This window comes from Carassius carassius, chromosome 48 (assembly GCF_963082965.1).
Source record: "Carassius carassius chromosome 48, fCarCar2.1, whole genome shotgun sequence".
Lineage (NCBI taxonomy): Eukaryota > Metazoa > Chordata > Actinopteri > Cypriniformes > Cyprinidae > Carassius > Carassius carassius.
In genome coordinates this window covers 7,755,259-7,766,784 of record NC_081802.1, presented here as the reverse complement: position 1 = coordinate 7,766,784, position 11,526 = coordinate 7,755,259, and the positions used below count along the sequence as shown (strand labels likewise).

At 37.0% G+C, this 11,526-nt stretch overlaps 2 protein-coding genes across 2 annotated transcripts; both read left to right on the top strand.

Annotated features, from left to right (window-relative positions):
• Positions 1 to 267: 267 nt before the first annotated feature.
• On the top strand, positions 268 to 1,963 carry LOC132131179 (large ribosomal subunit protein mL54-like). The gene is made up of 3 exons (XM_059543171.1): positions 268 to 645; positions 882 to 1,038; positions 1,503 to 1,963. The coding sequence occupies exons 1-3, from the start codon at positions 525 to 527 to the stop codon at positions 1,633 to 1,635; spliced, it is 411 nt and encodes a 136-aa protein (XP_059399154.1). The 5' UTR covers positions 268 to 524; the 3' UTR covers positions 1,636 to 1,963.
• A 204-nt stretch (positions 1,964 to 2,167) lies between these two features.
• LOC132131513 (mucosa-associated lymphoid tissue lymphoma translocation protein 1 homolog) lies at positions 2,168 to 11,170 on the top strand. The gene is made up of 18 exons (XM_059543556.1): positions 2,168 to 2,366; positions 2,468 to 2,538; positions 3,822 to 3,973; positions 4,134 to 4,300; positions 4,457 to 4,587; positions 4,666 to 4,816; positions 4,896 to 5,083; positions 5,169 to 5,265; positions 5,365 to 5,409; positions 5,493 to 5,534; positions 5,627 to 5,830; positions 5,962 to 6,139; positions 6,223 to 6,297; positions 6,373 to 6,500; positions 6,658 to 6,807; positions 6,919 to 7,076; positions 9,104 to 9,241; positions 10,677 to 11,170. Exons 3-18 carry the CDS (start codon positions 3,837 to 3,839, stop codon positions 11,106 to 11,108), a joined length of 2,421 nt encoding a protein of 806 aa, XP_059399539.1. The 5' UTR covers positions 2,168 to 2,366; positions 2,468 to 2,538; positions 3,822 to 3,836; the 3' UTR covers positions 11,109 to 11,170.
• The last annotated feature ends 356 nt before the right edge of the window (positions 11,171 to 11,526 follow it).

Sequence of the window (11,526 nt, the reverse complement as noted above, 5' to 3'; positions counted from 1 at the left end):
AGTACTTATCAAATGGAAAATGAAAACGGAGCAAAAAAAATTAACCCTGGACTTTGTTGAAGAGTAAGCAAGAAGCATGTATGGTAACATCAGGGCAGATGATTTTGCTCTGAATGCACCCAGTCGAAAATCCATAGATATTTATTTCGTCCAGCTGACTTTGGGAATGTCGTAATGCTCTGTCAGTGCATCCAGGTGTCTGTTGAAATCCTGTAACACACAAAAAAAGATGTTATTCTCCCCCCCCCCCCCCCCTCCCCAATTATGTGTTAACTTTTTTTATTTCATTTCTTTTATATTTTACATCTTCTTGGTTCAGATTGTGTAACACTGTATGTTTACAAATTATTATTGTGCTGCTTGATATAGAGCGCTGATGGAAACAGTTAGGTTTGAGCCAACAGGCCTCCATTTTGGATCTAGACTGTGTGTAAAGTGCGCATGCGTGTTGCAGTTTCACCCGGAAGGACGTCTTACATACATGTACAGTTCAGACAGCATTGTGGAATAGCTGAAGAGGCACAATGGCAAAAAGCGTACTTCAATGTTTTAAGAGGATAAACTTGCCTGTTTTTAATGCTTATAACGATCTTTTTGGTAACACTTTACGGATTCAGTCCCGTAGTTACGCTAGTAAGAAACCAGGTAAGATGTGCTGTCTAACGCATTTTTTATTTGCATTCATACAATGTCAACTTTACCCTGCAACTTCTGACCTTGTAGAACAAATTTTAAAATTATTAAGAATCTATTTGTCTTATATTATATTATAGAATGTTGTTATTTTTTTTATTTATATTCATATTTCATATGACATTTTAACATTATAAAATATGTAAATAGCAATTTTTATGAAGTATTATTCTTGCTTTTTTTTAAAGTAACTAAAGGCAAAGGTAAAGGAATGGTAAAGGAAGTTTTTAAGGGTCCAGAAGTCTGTAAGGATCCAGTGAGACTTTGCACTCATGCAAGTGGAGTCAACATCTTCAAACAAGGAGAGGATCCTCTTATTAAACCCAAGGAAGAATATCCAGAATGGTATGATGGTGTATTTTACTTTGTGCTTTTATAATGCATTTACTTATGGAAGCTTGTTTCCACACAGAAACAAAATACAAATAAAAATATATAAATGAAGTTTTTGTATCTCACAATTCAGACTTTTTTACTATCTCACAATTCCAAATTGACTTTTTTTTTACATCTTGCAATTTTTTCCCCCTCACAATCCTGAGTTGAGTTTACGTCTCACAATTCAAATTTTTGTTTCCACCACCGAATAAAAAAGGTCATTATGAATTTTCTTTGTTTACAACTGCAGATGTATATCTTACAATTCAGACTTTTATTCTCTCAATTAGGAGGGAAAAAGTCAGAATTGTGAGATAAAATAAAAAATTGCCTTTTTTTATTATCCAGTGGTGAAAACAATATTTAAAATTTACTGCATCTCAAGCTACAAAAACACCATGCTTGTATCTCAAGTTGTCCTGTACCTTCAGGTTGTTTGAGTTGGACCTCGGTCAACCCAAAAAACTCAACGAACTGGAACCAGACACTCGCGAATACTGGAAGCTTTTAAGGAAGGAGCATATTTGGAGACACAATAAACTGCATAAAGGCAAAAAGATGTAGAGACTTTGGACATAATCATGCATATTTGAGAGCAAGGCCTGGGTGAACCTTCTGCCTTCCCAGCATTCACAGCGGACATTACCTGAGGTGCATTTTCTCTGCTGAGTGGACTTCAGATATGGAGAAGTTAATCTTCTTTTCAAGTGTAACAAACAAATTAGTGCTGACAAAGATAAACACACTTTTTCAGTTTTACTGGTGTGTTGGTACTTAGTCTGAGGATCAAGTGTTTGTATTTTTGTTGTCATTCTTTGTATTATTGTGTTATAATTATTTTCTCACTTATGTCACATGAAAAAATAAATCAATTCTAATGCAAAATGTCAAAGTGTATTATTTTTCTTCCAAAAGTTGGTAATTTCAAGGTGAAATTGTTTGTTATAAGAGTCTACCTGTCAAGAAAGTTGTGGAAATCTTTAATGATACAGAATGAATGTAATCTGTTTGTCTGTCTGTCTACCTGTATATTTGGCCAAGTTATGCGAAGTTAGGACAGGAGGAGTGAGTTATGTGAGGTTACAGCAGGAGTGACTCGTCGGCTTGATGATGGCTTGCTGCTATAGGTCGAGAGAAGGTGAAAGTAAAAAGCTCTTGCTGCGCGTGGTGGGAGTGCATGCAAATACATGTTAGAAAGAGGAACTGCTGACTGAAAAAAAGACCGAACTCCTGCGGATGTTTACCATACTGATTTACCGAGTCTGATAAGCAGTAGTCGCAGTGACTGATTCAAAGTGAGTTAAACGGATATTTAGTGTCCGATTGAACTATTATTGGTAAATCAGATTGCATACAGTGATATCCTTTTTTTTATATAATAATATTTTTGCTGCAGTCGCTTGACAAGTTACGTTTTACGAAGCCGGGATAAACTCACTTCCTGGAGTCTAAATTACCGTATAACAGGTAAGTGTTTTTTGTCAGGTTAAGTTGAATTAACAGCTTTTCATTTTATATATATAAATCGAACATTATAATAGTTTACTTACTGATCAGTGATCTAAATGCAACAATCTATATCGATCTTTTCTGATGATGGTGGCAATAATGTGACAGAAAACTAAATGTTTTAATTAACTACATTTTGGTTGGTTATTTAAACATACTTTTCCTAAAGCATTGACAAATGTGTCGTATATAGAACAATATAGAGTGCATTCGGTTCCGCATTTTCATGGTACTATAGGCTTGTTGGGTCTTTTAATACAGGAACAAAGTCAGCGGTAATATAAAACTCGTATTAAGATTTGTGTCTGTGTGTTTATGTAGTGTTTTTTTAAATAAAGAAAATAATAGTAATAGCCTATAGCTTTGTAACAATTGCAAATATTCTTAGATGATAAGAAAGATTAGTCTTTCATACAAGTCTAGATTGAAGCACGTGCTCATGTGTACAGAAATGTAATTTTCATATTCAAATTGATAAAAAAAAATAATTATACGTTTTTGAAAAACGGCAGTAGCATTGTCTACAAAATTTGGATTTAATATATCTATATCTCCATCTATATCTATATCTATATCTATCTATCTATCTATCTATCTATCTATCTATCTATCTATCTATCTATCTATCTATATATACCTATATATATATATACCGATATGGAGTAAGGTTTGTTTTTAATGGTTTTGATATTTGTTAGCCTACGTGATATTGGTTATTAAGAGGCTAGACATTAAGCACATCTTCCTCTTTTGTGATAGGGTGAAGGTGTTAGAGTAGGGTAACATTTGTTAGGAAATTCATGCACTGTGACATAGTTCTGTAAATGTTTGTTTTGGGAAGTTCACTGATAGTTTGTTTTGAAAAATCACAGAAATAGAAACCACTGATAAAGAAATCACATTAATGCACCAACTTTTTGTTGAACAACTGAAAACTAAATCTTACATCTTACATTTACATTTATTCATTTAGCAGACGCTTTTATCGAAAGCGACTTACAAATAAGGACAGTGGAAGCAATCAAAAACAACAAAAAGAGCAATGATATATAAGTGCTATAACAAGTCTCAGTTAGGTTAACACAGTACACGTAGCATGGGCTTTTAAATAATATAATAAATAAAAAGAAAACAGATAGAATAAAAAAAAAAAGAATAGAGCAAGCTAGTGTTAGAGGTGTTGAAAAAACATTGCTGTCTGACGAAAATCTTTAATAAACCGCTTGTCATTTATTTCTCAGATCATTTACCAAGTTATGGAGGACAAGAATTTGGGTGTAGAAACCCTGAGCGAGGCAGTGCTTAACAGACTTGGTAACATGCTAGACAATCTAGAGTGTGGTTGGAAACAGCTGGCAAAGGCAGTGGCCGAACAGCCACAGTTCTGCTACAGGTAGGACATATATAGACTCAATTGTGTGAAATAACTAAGCGATACTGTGCATGGTTGTGACCGATTCACAATTACAGAATCTACTTTTTTGTAGTGACAAAGAGCTGATACTGTGCATGGTTGTGACTGATTCACAATTACAGAATCTACTTTTTTGTAGTGACAAAGAGCTGATTGACTGCTCACTCAAAGTGCTAAGTCCACATGGCAGTCCTGGCCGATACCTGCTTGCCCTCCTTGCAGATAGAGGGTGTACCTTGGCTTTCCTGCTTCAGTGCCTGAAGAAAATTGAGCACAGAGAGGCCGTTGGATTTCTCACTACACATGGTCTCTAAATATATATACAAAATGATTATGATCTAATCTAGAACAGTTCCTCTATCCTCACTGTGGTGTGCCTTTGTGGTTAGAGTTTTGGTTTGGTAACCCAAGCAGAAGAAGGTGAGTCATATCACTTAGGTGTTATTTGTTGTTTTTGGGTAGTGATGGAGCAGATTGACATCAAATTTCAGCCACAGAGTCAGCGGGTACCAGAGGGAAGGCCCGTGGTTCTGAGCTGCAGAGCAGTCGGACCTGTGGACCTCACCTACCAGTGGTTCAAGGGCAAAGATGAGGTCTAAATTTTTAACTGAACCTACTGAATATTACTCTAAGAATATAACTCTAAGTCTGGTTATTTATGTTCTCGGTAGGTGCCAGGAGGCAATGGCCCAGAGCTGGTGCTGAATCCTGTTAGTCCAGCTCAACAGGGCCCCTACATCTGCCGTGTAAGTTCTGGGGACAAGTACGTCTTCTCCAACTGGGCCCATGTACGTCTAGTGAGGTCTGGAGGCACAAGTGCAGGCATGTGAAGATTTCTCTTTAAGCGGAGTCTGAAATAAATCACAATTCCTTCATCACTGACAAATTATGTCAATTGCAGGTTCCAGCAGTGACTATTTCCCTTCGTCAGCTAGTGGGGTATACATAACTCGGCAACCTAGGCCTCAAGTGTTGATGGAGGGAGACACTCTCTATCTCGAATGTACTGCTCAGGCCAACCCGCCTCCCAAGTTTCAATGGTATCTTAACAAACAGCCAATGCCAAACTGTACTAGAAGCATCTTAAAGGTACTAATCAAAGTCTCACAGTTGAATGTGTGGAGTAATTCACTTGAAATTACTTACTTGGGCATCTGTATGTGCTTGTCCTCAGATTCAATGCATAACCACAGCAGATAGAGGTACATATACTTGCAAGGTTTACAACCTCTATCATGAAGCGTGGAGTGATCAGGTCCAAGTAAACATCGGTAAGATGCCCAGAAAAAAATATTATAATCATCCCCTTAAATATAAATGAAATAAATAGATAAAAGATTTTTTTTATAGCATGGCCTGTTTTCACTCAGGTCCTGGTTCCTTTTCTGATCCCTCATGGGAAGTGCCTAAAGTAGGTAAGCACAGTCAGTTTAATTGCATGAATTAACACATCTACTGATGCTTTCTTTGTCACTCACATGCACCTTATATTTTACAGGTGTTCCTGATGCAGGTCCAAGGCAAATGGGTGATTGTTGCGGTAAGTGATAAGCAGAAGTGTGTTGGTTGCTCTTGGCATTTATTGTATTCAGAGGATCTGATATGTCAATCTTATCACTTCAAAAATGATAGCCACTGATAAGGTAGCACTGCTTATTGGAAACATGAACTACCTGCATCACCGGCAGCTGAGAGCTCCCATGGCAGATGTGCACGAGCTGACAAACCTTCTACGTCAATTAGAGTTTAAAGTCGTTTCTCTGCTGGACCTCAACTGGCAGGAGATGCATAGTGCTGTTACCGAGTTCTTGCTGCTGTTGGATCGAGGTGTTTATGGTTAGTTCCTTGTTGCATCATTTGGACTTCAACAATTATAGAATGTTAGGACAGTTTCTAAGTTCTACACATCCTGATTGTTTGTTTATTTAAAACATTTGGATCTTTTCATCCATGTCCACCATTTCAAGGGCTGTTGTACTTTGCTGGTCATGGCTATGAAAACTATGGGAACAGTTTCATGGTACCCATCGACGCTCCAGCCTCTTATACCTTCAAGCAATGCCTCTGGGTGCAGGATGTGTTACAGCGCATGCAAGCGCGCCAGACGGGACTTAATGTCTTTCTATTGGACATGTGTCGGAAACGGTGCAGTTTGATTCATAAGTGTATCAGAATTATTGTGCATAAAACTTTACTTGAAACTGACTTCAGTTGTGTTGTTAATTCAGAAATCCAAATGACGAGAGCATCCCACAACCTGGTCCCTTGAGAGTGACAGCAAACATAGTGTTTGGCTATGCAACGTAAGTCTAATTCAATGACAATAATCTTAATGACATCTAAAAATTGTGATTACAGTCTCCACCTTCTGGATTCAGGTGTGTTGATGCCGAAGCATTTGAAGTAAATAAAGACGATCTCTCTAATGGAATCTTCATGAGCTTCCTTAAGAAAAGACTGATGGAGCCAGAGAAGGTTACGGTCATACTTGACAAAGTAGCTGAAGGTTTGGGGTTTAAATCATTGTTGGTATTGACAACTACTTTTCCAAAAACCTTTTTACAAATGTGTTATTAAGCCACATCTACATGATAGGCTCCTATAAAAAAACTGATGACAGCAAGTGTGACCGCATAGTTTTACAGAGTCCGTGTCCATTGCAGACATGGGAAGGTGTGAAATCACTCGTGGTCGGCAGGCTCTAGAGCTGCGAAGTAATCTCTCGGAGCGTCGTGCCCTGACAGACAGCATTCAGGCTCCTGCATGCCAAGTCACAGCGTCAACACGAAACTTACAGTGGGCCATCGCTCATGGTTCGACCTTTCATTAATAAAACCTTTTAAGTTTCTATCCTTATGCAAAGCACTTTGGCTGTAGATAAAATTATGATATATATAATGACAATTTTGTGTGAATTGTTCCAGTCCTCCCAGAGAGCTGCTGTCTTCAGTTTGAATGTGGTGTCAAGGTACAGCTAGGTTTTGCTGCAGAGTTCTCCAATATCATGATCATCTACTCTCGTATATTGGAGACTCCTAAAGACATTGTGTCCTGCTCTGCTCAATTCTTGGACTTTACAGAGGTAAACTGACTTTTTTGATCTGCAAAGAATGAATTGAATTAGTCCTGAGAAAATATAACATAAAGATGTATCATTAAAGGGTTAATCCACCCCAAAATGAAAATTTTGTCATAATCACTTGCCCCCATGTAATTTCAAACCTCTAAAAACTTTGTTCATCTTTGGAACACAATTGAACATATTTTAGACGAAAACCGGGAAGCTTGTGACTGTTCCATAGACTGCAAAGTTAGTTACACTGTCAAGGTCTAGAAAAGTATGAAAAGCATTGACAGTAGTCCATCTGCCATTAGTGGTTCAACCGTAATGTTATGAAGCGATGAGAATACTTTCTGTATGTGAATAAAACAAAAATAACGACTTTATTCAACAATTCCTCTCCTCTATGTCTGTCTGCATAACCGTAGCACCATTTTTGAGAATATGAATTGGACGCAGACAGTTTACACTCCTCTGTGTCAGCCACATCACAAGGATTCATTTTCGGTGTATTTACGCTGTGATTTGAAAGAAAACAGCGCATCCTTGTGGCACGGCTGGCTGCGTCTAACTCATATTCTCCAAAATGGCGCTACGGTGTTCTGAACAACAAACAAAGCTTTTACGGGTTTGGAATAGGGCTTGCATAGACTAGTCGAGTAGTCAAGTGATCGACTACTTCAACAACTAGTTGGTGCTGTCAGAAACAATCGACTACTTGAGCATGCACTAACCATAATGCATGCACAGAGTTTGCAAGTACGACGTGAATTTTAGGATTACAATATTGCATGTAGCTGTTACTTTCTATGACCTTATCTATGTTGCATGTAAAATTAAAATATATAATGTAATAATTAGTGTCTGAAGCTAGCTTATTCGGAATGGCACTGATAATGGCTTCAAAAACGAATAACGGAACAGGAATAATTCTGCCTGAATATTCGGCTGAGGCTAGCACAGTCTGGTGTTTGCTAGATAACAGATGAGCCAGGTTATCAGTGCAATATTATACACAGACCTATAAAGACACGCAATAGAGTGTGAATTGAATGAATGCAAACTTTATGAGTGGAAAAAGCGCAAATCAAATGCCACATTGCTGTTGCCTCTCCGTGCATCTCTCAGAAATCAGAGCTTGGCAAGAATAATATCACCTATTATTATACATCATACACGTTCTATTATTTGTATATATTTAAAAGGCAATGATTTAAACCTTAGGCTACGATATGAAACGAATAAATGGAACAAGCACAGCACACTCACCAATCCAACAGCTGCGTTGCGCATCTCAGTTTCTCAAAAACCAAACCAGTTCTCTCTTAAGAGTAGGCTAATAATCAACTTGGATACAGATACATTTTCTATTTAGCCTACATGTTTTCATCTTTATCTTTTACTGGTTTGCGTAACGCTTATGTGCGCATTGAATTGATTCAGTCGGAAGTTCAAATGATCACTAAACGTTTGTCATGACATCTCTCTGCTTGCATTATAAATATTATTTTATTACTAAAATATAATTATTTTAGTTTAACACGACATACTTGTTCAGAGATAACTATGAAAAAAAAGTCTTAATGGTCTTATCAAGTAACTGTACGACATTGTATCTGAATGCAGATACGAAAAATTTTGTGATTGTTACAGAAACAAATACTGGCTGTTTGTTACATATTTGTTTTATATTTAATGTCATAATTATAAAGTTTTTACAATTTATATATGTAATTGTTGCATAAGGCTATGAATTAAGAGTTTATTGATAAGAACTATTTAATGTCTTTAAATTTACAGTAGCATGAACAACGAGTAGTCGAGTAACTTGAGTATTTTTTAATATAAGAAATCGACTAGCAGAAATCAGTAGTCGCGCAAACCCTAGTTTAGAACAACATGGGGTTAAGTAATTAATGACAAAATCTTCATTTTGGGGTTGAGTATCCCTTTAATTGCTTTCCTATTAATTAAATACATTACCTTGTCATGGCCTGCTTTAACTTGGTGCATCTTCTGTAGTCAGTTTGACAATGATATAATTTCAGGGTCCTGAAGTAGACCTGAAGCACAGCAATCAGGAGAGTCTTCTCGAGGCTGGCAGCTTACTACTGTCCATGGATGATCTACTGCCTCTGGAACAGCCTCAGCTCTTCACTCGTATTAGTGCCCTGCAAAGGCTCAAGGTACAGTATGTGCACAGTATAATACAGGAATTGGTCGAAATGAGGGAACACCTTGAAATAGGCAATATTTATTTATTAAAGGTAGCGTAGATGATTTCGGACAGGCTAGCAATAACAAGTTAACTATGAAAGCAAGATCCCACCCTCCCTGGATAATCGCTCTGCAAAGTCACAGATCTTCCAAAACATACGAGTGCGTTTAGGTAGTCCGGTGGCTAACCATCAACACAATGAGAGACAGTGCTGGTGGAGAGTTGAATGCAATGCTGTCAGATTACCTATTGTCTCATTTACCAATGAGAAAACATTACAGTTCAAACGAAGTGTATAATATTACAATAATAATGCCTTCCATTCTTGCTCTGTCTGCAATAGCGTAACGGAAGATGCAGATGACTTATCATGTCTGCGTTAACGGTGCACAGAGGTATCCAAATACAAAAGTTTTTTGGATCGAGGAATCTGATTGGATTAACTTTTTATGGTCCTATCCCTTCCACAGAGAATATAAATTAATATAAATACATTTAGACCTTTTTGATTGCTAAAAGGATGTGAAGAGACTTTCAACCATTATAACAAAAAAAGTTTTTGAAGCAAAACACCTACCTTGCCTTTAAGGTGTTTTACCACTATGTGCCTTTAATACAGCTTCCAACCTTCGTAGAATAGATTCACACAACTTTTAAATAGTCTCTAGTGGAATGTCGTCTATCAGCCCCTTATTTCAGAGAACTTGAAGAATAGATCCTGCTTCTCATTCTTCTCTCCAGACTGTTCACAGTGGTTTGTTAGTATTCAAGAAAGGTGATTTTCAGCCGATTTGTCTGGCCAAGGCAGATGTTGGAAGTTTTAAGATCACACCAGCATTGGTGATTAAAATTTGAGCAGGTACAGCTCTTTCATGGATGTTGGCTTTGTGAAGTTCTCTGTGGTCAGTAATTGTGGAATCTGTGTATTTAAGGTGACTATTGAGGTTTGCTGTCATTTTGCAGCAGTAGTTCTGTGTTGATGGACACAATCATTCATAGTTTTCGACTGCCAATAATATCCCCTTTTTGGTTTTCGCCTGCTACTCTTCTTTGCTGACAGAATCTTGCCATGCTTTGGTATGTAGTCAGAATTGTAAAGACTGCTGTTCCTAAAACACTGAACAAATTGGGCTGTTAAGGTAATGGATGTTCCTGTTAAACAGGCTTCAATGAATTGTCCTTGTCTTTGAAAGTCTGGCAAATCACTTCACTGAGTGCTTGTATTAACACTGAAAAGATAAATAAAAGATAATCAACGTTTGTTTTTCATTGTGGCCTACACAAATTTTATTAACCTGTATAATAATGGATGTTAACAATATTTTTTCCAATCCCTGTATATTTAATGTATTGCTTATAAAGCCTGTATATTATAAAGGCATATCTTGTTTTCCCCCTTGCAGAAAGAGCTCTCGTTCACTGTTTGTCTACACTACAAGTATACTAATCTGGATGAAGAGGTCTTGGAAAAGCAAAGAGTCAGTGTAGGCAAACCATTAGTGTCAAAACTCAACCTCCATGAGCCACGACTTTCTCCCACCTCCTCCTTTGACCGACAAATCTCCAGTATAATGGATTCTTCATCCTTCAGTGAAAGCTTCAGAGCTAACCTGCCCGACATAAACCCGTTCTCCATCAGATCTGAATCTACATCATGGTCCTGCTATCAAGGACCCATGGAATCACCCACATTTTCTAGCTTAAAGAATGAACCAGAGGAAACCACATGTCCTGAGTTCCTTGAATCCAAAGAACCTCCCGCCATCAAGAGTTTGCCTAGCGCCTCTTCTCAGGAGCTCCCATTTAAATTTAGCAACTTACCAACTTCCATTTAGCAGGAAAGTGTTCAAAGCTGTGCATCAGTGTATGGTACAAAGCTGTGCAGTTTATGGTACAGTGTGATTTTATATATATATATATATATATATATATATATATATATATATATATATATATATATATATATATATATATATATATATATATATATATTTCACCCTGACTGCCACTTTACAAAGGCTTATGAATGTAATGTAACTGAGAAAGTTAGTGTACTCTTACAGTTTACAGTTATCTTATTTGCCAATGCATTAAATTATCCTATTTGTCTTCATTTTTTTCTTCTTCATTAAACTACATCACAAATGATTCTATCTGTGGTAATGATTGTAATGCATCTATCGCCTGAATTTCATCATACTAAACAAAATACATATCTAGCAATAAAACATATTACCAAAAACAAATCCCCCA

Coding starts and splice junctions, on each gene's coding strand:
- LOC132131179 (XM_059543171.1), top strand. CDS start 525: ATGGCAAAAAGCGTACTTCAATGTTTTAAGAGGATAAACTTGCCTGTT. Junction 646..881: donor TTACGCTAGTAAGAAACCAG/GTAAGATGTGCT, acceptor TTTTTTTTAAAG/TAACTAAAGGCAAAGGTAAA. Junction 1,039..1,502: donor AAGGAAGAATATCCAGAATG/GTATGATGGTGT, acceptor CTGTACCTTCAG/GTTGTTTGAGTTGGACCTCG.
- LOC132131513 (XM_059543556.1), top strand. CDS start 3,837: ATGGAGGACAAGAATTTGGGTGTAGAAACCCTGAGCGAGGCAGTGCTT. Junction 3,974..4,133: donor CAGCCACAGTTCTGCTACAG/GTAGGACATATA, acceptor ACTTTTTTGTAG/TGACAAAGAGCTGATTGACT. Junction 9,242..10,676: donor GTGCCCTGCAAAGGCTCAAG/GTACAGTATGTG, acceptor TCCCCCTTGCAG/AAAGAGCTCTCGTTCACTGT.